We start from the raw sequence: 11826 nt of genomic DNA, 5'->3' as shown, positions 1-11826 counted from the left end.
CGGCACGAGTTTGGCCCAGGTTCGTAGCAACCGGCTGCATCTGTTTTTATTTACCTTGCCGCTGGATAGCGTCAGGAGCACATCTGCTACTGTGCGCTGGCCGCGGTTACACGCATGGTTGACCTGTGATTCTGTAATTACCCGCCAAGCACAATAAAGAGGCCTGAAAATCAACTGGAAGCCACTCTTCGGCTTCTTCTGCTCCTCGAGGCTGCAGGGGCATCAGGGCCTACGGAGAAGGAGAGATTAATCACATTTGTCACACTGAATTCAATATATCGTCTTTTTTTTTATATTTAAACGTTTAAACCAAAGTATTTTTGCACGATGTTGGTACAAAGATGACAACAAACCAAATGGAACGACTCGCAGAATGTCAATTGTCTTACATTTCACTGGCGAGGCGCTAATACAGGCCCTGCCCTTTACTGCACACATGGGTCACCTCTTCTCGTGAAATGTAAAAATGATGCATTGATTACACCTTCTGTTATGAATGCATCAATATCAAGCTGCACGGTGTCGTCAAATACAATTAAATAACAAAAAGTAGAACAAATGTATTCAGTTTTTTATTCAAGTTTTATTCAAGTTTACTCAACACAGCTCAAAAAAGCATTTGTTTTTTGGTACATAATGTTCATGAGTCAAATAATGTAAAGGCTGAAAATGAACTTGGTTGACTTTTCCTTCTGAAACATAAGAATGTACTTTGTCTAAAGAAAAGAGGACAGGTCTTGTACATATCCAGTCGTCACCTCTGCTTAATCTCTCTAAAATAAAAGCATCTTAAACATGTGTCCCAATAGCACAAGCACCTAGACATTCTGTACTTTTGTAATACATTATTTGCATTTCTGACACAGTTTTAGCACCTAGACATTCTGTACTTTTGTAAGTGCTCAGGGTTCTGTACATTGTTTGCATTTCTGACATAATTCTAGGGTAGAAGTCACTGTTTGACTTGCAGATTTTTCTACCTGATTTATGGTTCATATCTCTGTCATCACTGGGAACAAAGTCGACATGAAACAAAAACTGGCGCTAACTTCAGTGTCTTCTTTGTCAGCGCTAAGCAACAAAAGTGAAATGATTTTGTCACAATAGTCTCAGAAAGTTGTGCCATTATCCCACTCCAAAGGCACGATGGTTGTCGGATGAAAATACTTTAGGCCTTGAGATGAATATGACAAGTTTGTGGAAATCCCAAAGAAATAATGATAAAGTTCAACATTTGTGGATTTATTATTCAGATTATGACATCTGCGAATTCAGAACGTGAACAGCACTTGTTGTGAATTAAGGCAAAATGAAGGTTGGCTATGATAAGAAACAAAATCATTATGAAAATCAGGCAAAATCCTCCAGATAAAGTAGTTCTGAGCAATCATATCTCACGGTTTGGAGACGGGTCCCACTGCTCCTGACACGTTTGCCCCTGTGGCATGGAAGGATCATGGGTCAAATGCAGAGAAATAACCAATAAACATATACTTTCAAACAAAATCAGAAGAAAGTAATGGTTTATCATCTTTTGGAAGTCTAATTATTGTGATTTAACTATGATTAGCGTGAATAAATACTGTCAATAATGTCACAAGACAAAACAACACAGGACGTGATGCAAACATTGGTAATACACATAACTACCAATCTCAAAAGAAATAGTTTAAGATAAGATATTCCTTTATTGTCCACACATGGGGACATTTTCAGTGTTGCAACGCGGTAGATACAGAGGAAAAGGAAGGAAGGAAGTAGATATAAAACAAACATGAACAAATAAACATATACATGACCTGCCCCTCCTTGTGCATATTGTACCACACAATTTCTGTTCATAATAATGTGACTTTTTTGTCTCTTACACTTATGTTTCTTTGTCTAAAATCCCCTAAACAGCCAATCTAGAGCTGTTTACAATCATGATTAATTATGGGCAATGACAATGACGACCATACATGGATCATTTCACAACAGCTCTGTGTGTGTGTGTGTGTGTGTGTGTGTGTGTGTGTGTGTGTGTGTGTGTGTGTGTGTGTGTGTGTGTGTGTGTGTGTGTGTGTGTGTGTGTGTGAGGGGCCACCACGCTCAGCCTCTCCCAGATGTGCAAACCATATGCTCTGCCTGAAATTAAAACACAAATCTCAACACTGAGGACTTGAAAGGATGCTAAGTTTGCGAGGACAGTTAGCAGGAAGAGGCAGTCAGAGGATGGACAGAATGGAGCCCACATGAAAGACAATTTGATTTATCTTTGTTTTTTTGATTTCCTCACCCTCCTCACACTTCCGTATCCTGCTGCACACCAGTTCAGGCTGCAGATGGGCGACCACAGGCGTGAGGAAGTGGAGGCTGTGCAGGCTTCAGACATATGATGCACATGATGACTTTATCAACATTATCATTTACAAGGGTCAGGGAAGTTACAATAACACCTACAGTACATGTGCAGTCATATCTTTGGCAGGTGTAAGGCACTTTACAGGGGCATCTTTGTTGACAGTATAAACAGTTCATTTTTTAAACAAAGATAATATTATTTTTTAGAATATTATGATTAAATGTTTAGTACTGTAGAGTCATTCCACATAGACCCATAACGCGTTGTGGTTTTCCACGGTATTGTACAGAAGATTATTGTATTGGCAAGTTATTCTGAATTGCTTTACAAATATGAATTAATGAAGTATTAGAGGTGCAGCAGCACAAAGGACAGACAGGTCTTTGCTTTGTATGATATTTAAAATCATACGGTGTGTTTATCCAGTATCACACATTATTTACGCATGCAACTTCTTCACAAACATGTCATATTTTGTCAATGCCATAGATTCTAGGACATTACTGCTTGACAATGTTTACGACAGAGGTTCTTACCAGTAGAAGAGCAAAACTTTAAGGTTTTTGCTGCAGAATATTGTGCGTGAGTGACATGGATCTGGTGCGAGTCCAAAACATATACAACAGTGCCCTCTGCTGGTGGAAATGAGACACTGTCCGTTAACAAGAACAAGAAAGTATTACACTTTTAAACAAGCAGACGCCAGATTTCACCATTCTGCCATAATTGACTGAAGTCCTCAAAAAAATGCCCATGACAGCAGACAGACCCAGGCCTTTATTCAGCCCTCTCTTTCTGTTTGTTTGGCATAATATCATAGATGCCCAGAGGCTGCAGGCTGACACAGGTCTGGTCCTATCTGCGCCCAAACAATTAACAGGGACTGACCAGGACCCCAGAGGAAAACCAGCAAAATGTGCAGCATGAGCAAGTACAAAAAAGAGGATGAACAACATAAAACACGGACGCCACAAAACAGCTGCTGTAAAATAACTGCAACACACAAGATGGAAACTGTCAGGCTTGTGTGACTATTCATGGGTTATAGTCACTATTTAAACAAGTATGATCATAATTAACATGATAGCGTACAATCACAAAAAGTGGCATGCATATTCTAAGCGTGTGTGAAGCCCATACAGAAAGTCAAAAAATAAGAATTGATTTTTATTGGTCAAAAGTCCTCACAGTGTCACCGCTAAACACAAAGCTGAAAATCATGTATTGCATTAGTCTATTGTTTCTAATCAAATTCCATGTGTACAAACACAGGATGTTTTTTCCCCTTCAGTATTCACCCTGTGTACTTCAGTTGGAGTCATCGGGTTCATCGCTGCCACTCCCGGGATGGTTCATTGGATAAATTCCTCGTAAAGTTGAGTTTAGGTAGATCTGCAGTTTATGGAGAATGTATGCATTAGTGAAAGAAATCAAACAATGTGCAGCGATATGAAACGCACCAGAGTCAGCGGGTCCCCAGTGTGGAAACTCAGACGGGAACAATAAGCTTTGTATCAGTACAAGTTCTTACCACGGAGCAACGGCAAACCTGCTAAAATCAACTCTGATAACTCTCACTATTAGCCCTGCTACTACTACTACTACTACTACTACTACTACTACTACTACTACTACTACTACTACTGCTACTACTACTACTACTACTACTACTACTACTACTGCTATTACTGCTTCTGCTATAATAGATATTCATTTCTTTAAGATAAGATAAGATATTACTTTATTGTCCACACATGGGGAAATTTCATTGTTGCAACGCAGGAAGATACAGAGGAAAAGGACAGATAACTTATAGGAAGTTTAAAAAACACTCTTAATAGAAGAACTCTTATAAACAAAACTCTTATAAAGAAAAACTCCTATAGACAAAACCTCTCATTTCTTAATAAGGAATGGGGGGAAAATAAAGATAAAATAAAATAAAAATGTAATGTTTTCTAGTCTTGTGATTTACCTGAAAAGACCCTTCTAGAAAAATGCTTACATTTTTAATTGAATCATCATCAAACTGTGCACCTACGTAAAGTAGATTAATTGAGCCGCAAACAGGAGTGCTCGGCGTGACAATAAAGCCATGCGGACGTCTGTGTGTTCACGACAGCGTCTCATAATTAAGCAGCAGTTTTAGTTTTACAGAGTTGACGAGCTGCCTCCTCACCTGAGCACGGCAGCACGTTCTCCACGCTCCACTGCACCGTGTGATTTGTCTCTCTGAAGCGCAGCACCACGTCGGCCCTGTACACCGGCTGCCATATTTGTTTGTTGTCCGGGCAGCTCTGTAAAACAATGCTCATTTACACCTTTTACACCACAATAAAGTCTTATGAGGGAACAACACATGCACATAATGGGACGGGCTGCTCCACGGCAGGGTTTCACCTGACATCACCACATACTACAGGCCTGCAGGGTTTCACCTGACATCACCACATACTACAGGCCTGCAGGGTTTCACCTGACATCACCACATACTACAGGCCTGCAGGGTTTCACCTGACATCACCACATACTACAGGCCTGCAGGGTTTCACCTGACATCACCACATACTACAGGCCTGCAGGTTTATTTGATGTAGGGTTGTGTCACTATTGTTAATATGCACATTTTAGTGTGGTTGGATGAAAATGGAATGGGAAAATGGATGATCTGGTTCAATATTTGAGTAAAAAAGTAAGCCTACATTTCTTTTTCATTCAGAAAGCTAGATTTAAATCTATTTTTAAAAAATATATATATATGTCCTCCTACTGTTCATGAACTGAGCATTGCAATGCTGAAATGTCTCCATTGTGTGACAAATAAAACAAACAGATAAACAGTGGACAGGCCTACAGTGGACATGCCTACAGTGGACAGACCTACAGTGGACAGGCCTACAGTGGACAGGCCTACAGTGGACCGACCTACAGTAGACAGGCCTACAGTGGACCAACCTACAGACAGAGCTGAATCAGTCAGGTGGCTGCACTAACCTGTAGGTGTAGGATTTGGGCAGTAGGAATAACAATCGTCACAAATGGACCGTTTTCATGAAAGGTGAAGTTCTCTGTCTGTCTCAGGGTCACGTGACGGACAGTGAGAGTTTCAGGAACATGTCCACGTCTGGTCAAACCCATGTGACATTTATAGATGTGAAGCACCGTCTGCTCTGCTGTGGGATCTGTCACTGACAATGAAATCATATAAACATTATAGTCATATCATTGATCATATACACATTATAGTACGCATAACCATGAAATCATATACACATTATAGTCATATCATTGATCACGCTGGAACGCATCGTCGCCGCCCAACTTCACACCCACCTCCAGTCAAACAACCTCTATGAACCCCTCCAATCTGGCTTCCGCCCACTTCACAGCACTGAAACAGCCCTGGTCAAAGTACTCAACGATCTCCTCACCTCTGCAGACTCCGGGGCCCTCAACATCCTGTTACTACTAGACCTCAGCGCAGCCTTTGACACTATAAACCATTCCATCCTCCTACAAAGGCTGCGCCAACTGGGTGTTGAGGGTTCTGCACTTGACTGGCTCACATCCTACCTCACCAACAGGCAAGAGTTCATTTCCCTCTCCGGTCACTCATCCACCCTCTCCCCAGTAACGCAGGGGCCCCCCAGAGCTCAGTCCTCGGCCCCCTCCTCTTCATCTGCTACATCTTCCCCCTTGGTCACATCCTCCGCCAACTCAACCTGGACTTTCACTGCTACGCTGACGACACCCAGATATACCTCACCACCAAATCCACCCAAAACCCTCCCCTCAGCCACATCGAAACCTGCATCTCTACAATAAAATCATGGCTCACTCTCAACTTCCTCAAACTGAACAGTGACAAAACAGAGCTCCTCCTCATTGGCACCAAATCCACTCTCAATAAAACTGGTCCCTTCTCACTCAGCATCGACACCTCGACCATCACCCCCTCTACCCTGGTACGCAATCTCGGTGTCATCATGGACCCCACCCTCTCCTTCACTCCCCATGTCAGCCACATTGTCAAGACCTCATACTTCCACCTCCGCCGCATCGCCAAAATCCAACACTGCCTCACCCTCCCCGCTGCTGAATCCCTCATCCATGCCTTCATCTCCTCCCGCCTCGACTACTGCAACTCCCTCCTCACTGGCATCTCCTCCCATTCCCTCCACAGACTCCAAATGGTCCAAAACTCCGCTGCCCGCCTCCTCACCCACACCCGCCTCCTCACCCACACCCGCCTCCTCACCCACACCCGGTCCCGTGATCACATCACTCCCGTTCTCCGCTCTCTCCATTGGCTCCCCATCAAGCAGCGCATAAACTTTAAAATACTCCTCCTCACCTTCAAAGCTCTTCACCACCTTGCCCCCCCCTACCTGTCTGACCTCCTAATCCCCCACCGCCCCTCCCGAGCTCTCCGATCCTCCTCCTCTCTCACCCTGACTGCACCAACATCCCGACTCAAAACTTTTGGCGACAGAGCATTCTCCCGAACAGCACCCCGACTCTGGAACTCCCTCCCCCAACCTGTCCGCCACTCTCCCTCACTCACAACATTCAAATCCCGCCTAAAAACACACCTCTTCACCCAAGCCTATGACCTCCCCTACCCCTAGCCTCCTCTACCCCATTGCCTACACTTCTACCCCCTGTTACATCCCCATCTTTTTCTCTCTACTTCTTCTGTCTTGTTCATTTTATCTGTATATTAATGTGTTCTGTACGTGTTGTCCCCCCTGTCTGTAAATACCCCCCCCACCTTTTTTATTATGTTCAGCGTCTTTGGGTCACTGAAAAGCGCTATATAAATAAAAGTTATTATTATTATTATTATTATATACACATTATAGACATATCATAGATCATATACACATTATAGTCATATCATAGATCATATACACATTATAGTACGCATAACCATGAGATCATATACACATTATAGTACGCATAACCATGAGATCATATACACATTATAGTCATATCATAGATCATATAAACATTATAGTCATATCATAGATCATATAAACATTATAGTCATATCATAGATCATATACACATTATAGTCATATCATAGATCATATACACATTATAGTCATATCATAGATCATATACACATTATAGTCATATCATAGATCATATACACATTATAGTCATATCATAGATCATATACACATTATAGTCATATCATAGATCATATACACATTATAGTCATATCATAGATCATATACACATTATAGTCATATCATAGATCATATAAACATTATAGTCATATCATAGATCATATACACATTATAGTCATATCATAGATCATATACACATTATAGTCATATCATAGATCATATACACATTATAGTCATATCATAGATCATATAAACATTATAGTCATATCATAGATCATATAAACATTATAGTCATATCATAGATCATATACACATTATAGTCATATCATAGATCATATACACATTATAGTCATATCATAGATCATATACACATTATAGTCATATCATAGATCATATACACATTATAGTCATATCATAGATCATATACACATTATAGTCATATCATAGATCATATACACATTATAGTACGCATAACCATGAGATCATATACACATTATAGTACGCATAACCATGAGATCATATACACATTATAGTACGCATAACCATGAGATCATATACACATTATAGTCATATCATAGATCATATAAACATTATAGTCATATCATAGATCATATAAACATTATAGTCATATCATAGATCATATACACATTATAGTCATATCATAGATCATATAAACATTATAGTCATATCATAGATCATATACACATTATAGTCATATCATAGATCATATACACATTATAGTCATATCATAGATCATATACACATTATAGTCATATCATAGATCATATAAACATTATAGTCATATCATAGATCATATACACATTATAGTCATATCATAGATCATATAAACATTATAGTCATATCATAGATCATATACACATTATAGTCATATCATAGATCATATACACATTATAGTCATATCATAGATCATATACACATTATAGTACGCATAACCATGAGATCATATACACATTATAGTACGCATAACCATGAGATCATATACACATTATAGTCATATCATAGATCATATAAACATTATAGTCATATCATAGATCATATAAACATTATAGTCATATCATAGATCATATACACATTATAGTACGCATATCTATTTAAATTACTCACAACACAACAATATCACACATTTACTTGACTTTATGTTTGGACTGAAACAACAACCTTCATTCTATTCCAATATTGTTGTATGTGCAAAAGCATCTTCATGTTCACAGACCGTAATTGAGTTTCCATGCTATATTTCTTAAATTATATTATTTATTATAAATAGTAACAGTAAGTCTTATGATCCATACCTGTTGGACATGTGGCCTCCAGACTGTAGGCGTGTTGACCACTGATCAGCTTCAGGGCCAGGAATTCACTCTCATGGTTCAACACCTGTGAACAAAAACACATTATTCAAACAAACCCAGCCCCAAAACCTAAAATAATATATACCATTTTAAACGTTTGGAAATAATTACAGTCTAAATTCTGGAATGGAGGCAAATTGGGCCAGAAGAGAAGTGATTTCAATGGAGAAACTGGGATTAACCAGAGAATATCACAGAATATGAAAGATCAAGAGGGATAAATATTTACAATTGTATTTAAAAATAATAATAATAATTTAAAGTGAGATTAGGATTGATACAGAATTTTTATGATGCCAAAACACAGATTTTTAGGTTTTACTAGACAAATATGTGCTTTTACTGTTAATTTTTAGGTCTTTGTTCTTAAAATCATTAGTATTTGGGAATGTTGAACTTTCTGATGAAGGGCGACAAAAGACTTTCTAACAGTGTCGCTTCATCGCACTTATCCCTTTGACCACTAGAGGGCAGACTCACCATGACTGGACTCAGGACCTCCCTCTTCCTCCCCTGGACACTGATGTTTGCTCTGTCCATGTCCACGTTCATCTGGATCAGACTGGCATCTTCAAGAGCCACAAGGATCTGGTCACCAAGAGACAGCGACCAAGGAAGCTACAAACAAACAAACAAACAAACAAACAAACATAATTGACATAACGGTTCAGACTTTACGAGCCTTGTGCTTAAACGTTAGATTTCTATAGCAGAAAGTTGTTACTCCAACAAATAATCTTTACCTCATTGTTCCAGTTATCATAGGGCACCTGTCTCGTCACCTGTCGATACAGTTAAGAACAACATTAAAAATAAACGCAGGGACACCCAAAGTAATCCTGCAACTGAATCAGGACCCACACTGTGTAAAATCAAGTTTAATGTTGTTTATAAGAATAGTTTATTGTGTTATTGGACCTAATAACAGTATTATGTTTGGATTTCTATCTAATTATATATAAAATACAGTATGATCACCAGTATGAGTGGTTGAATGCAGATATAGGGGTAAAATCCCTCAAGTAAACGTGTAAGTAGCACATAGAAAACATATAAAACTATTCTAAAACTAAATTTAAAGGGTAAAAGCTTTTCCACACAAAGAATTAAGCTGAACTTTGCTCTCAACAGTAGGAAATTGAATCAATTTATGAGCGTTTCTAATTAATTGGATGTATATATTTTTGTTTGCACAAAGTTGGCACTTGCACTCAAAAGCTTTAGGCAGAATGTCACCATGAACGTGTTGAGTAATCCCTCATACCATGTGAAAAGTACTTTCCACTTTTCGCTCCAATTCAAAAATCTAATGGAGTAGAAATTGTAGTAGAAAATGTGGTGAAGTAAAGTACGGATACTTTTACTATTGTACATTGTTACTATTCACCACTGGTTATCAATGCTATAATCTCACTGTCTCACTGTGGAAACCCCTGCTGTAGTGTTCATGCAGAAGTCCTATTACCTGCACATACTCTGGATCACACTGGATGTACTCTGTGTTTGGTACTGACACCACAGGACACCTCATGACCACCATCTGGGACCGTCCTCCAAAACGGCTGATCCTCGTCATCAGATTTAGAGTCAGAATGTAATGCTCATCCTAAAGCATAATAAAGCTGTTCATAAAATAAACAGAACAAACTGAAAATGATAAGGAGTGACACCACTGACCTGTTGCTGCACCAAATATCCGCTGTAGCTCACTCTCAAAGTGAAGGTGTTCTCTGTGTCTTCATACAGTGTGAACCCAGAGGCAGAGATCTGTGGGTTGAGCTGTTCTATAGACGCTGTACCAAAAGGGATCTGTAAGGCTCCGGACAGCCACGCTTTCAATCCTTCAACAACTGAAGAGTGGATACTGAGCTCCATGTACTCAGAAAAACACAAAACCTGCCATTCTACAAAAGGAGTCTGTAATTAATGCCAAGAGAAATGTGCACTTTGAAACAAGAAACAACCGAACTCACAGAAATTATGTTCTCAGTTTTATCTCCTTATCCTGAGCAAGTTTCTTTTGTAACCAAGTATGTTGTGTGAAAGAATGTGTTTTTAAATATGTTTTAAACCTGTTTTGTCGTTTTCTGATGGGGCAGAGCTTTTCTGAAGGGCCAGAGCTGATTTTGAGAAAAAACATAATATCATCCTGCAAATACATAAAAACTTTTATTATTGTTTGCGCGTGTGTGTGTGTGTGTGTGTAATATATACTATATATACTAACATCGTTTTCAAAGTTGTTCTTAGTGTAGCCTTCTTCTCCATGATGAAGTCTTCAAAGCAGAATTTTCCTCAGAGCTCTCTGTATATGAGGAGCTGGTGTCACCTGTTCAGGAACAAAACACCTGAGCTTTAAAGTGTGAATGGCAAGTGCCAGAAACTCTGGAAGAGAAGAAGGAAGGATGTATGTTTCACACATGTGTGAGATGTCAGCAGTCATTTGAGAATAGAGAACGATGTTGCTCTCTAACTTTAAGTGGGCATTTAAATGTATTTTCAAAATGATTAATTTGTAAGAAGTACAAACTTTAGTTTTTTTTAAATATAATAATATGTAGATATGATCGAATTAATTGTGGACCCACAAAAAGAGCGCTATGTTTCCTATTATATTTGGCAAATTCTATATTCATAAAAGTACATTTTCATCATCAGTATTCCTTTTTTTCCCTGTCGTTATTAAACAAATTTAACCATATTTGCTCACCTTCTCCAAATGTTTAAACCAAAAAGCCATTTCTACTTATGAAAACTGTATGTCATTAAATGTTTTTTTTTTTTTTATATATATATATATATATAATGGCATTCCCTTAATTGTTTATTATCTGTCATAAATGTTTTGTTATAAAGAATTTTGACCATCAAAAAAATAAAAATAAAAAATAAAAAGCGCTATGTTTCCTTTGTTAAATTAAAGTCGACCCCTGAATGGGCGGAAGTGTTTTCTTCTTCCGGTTCTTCCCCACAGCCG

General features: G+C 38.8%; 1 protein-coding gene across 1 annotated transcript; it reads right to left on the bottom strand.

The window, feature by feature from the left end:
* Positions 1–3627: 3627 nt before the first annotated feature.
* ciroz (ciliated left-right organizer protein containing ZP-N domains) lies at positions 3628–10750 on the bottom strand. The gene is made up of 8 exons (XM_072448588.1): positions 10527–10750; positions 10315–10455; positions 9593–9631; positions 9330–9467; positions 8790–8874; positions 5339–5532; positions 4524–4641; positions 3628–3736 (listed from the first exon to the last, which is right to left on the bottom strand). Exons 1-8 carry the CDS (start codon positions 10722–10724, stop codon positions 3672–3674), a joined length of 978 nt encoding a protein of 325 aa, XP_072304689.1. The 5' UTR covers positions 10725–10750; the 3' UTR covers positions 3628–3671.
* Positions 10751–11826: the final 1076 nt, after the last annotated feature.

Source organism: Eucyclogobius newberryi, unplaced genomic scaffold (assembly GCF_026437365.1).
Source record: "Eucyclogobius newberryi isolate DKJ021-1_F unplaced genomic scaffold, fEucNew1.0.hap1 SCAF_17, whole genome shotgun sequence".
NCBI classification, from domain to species: Eukaryota; Metazoa; Chordata; class Actinopteri; order Gobiiformes; family Gobiidae; genus Eucyclogobius; species Eucyclogobius newberryi.
The sequence above is the reverse complement of the archived record's forward strand: the minus strand, read 5'-3'. Positions and strand labels throughout refer to the sequence as shown.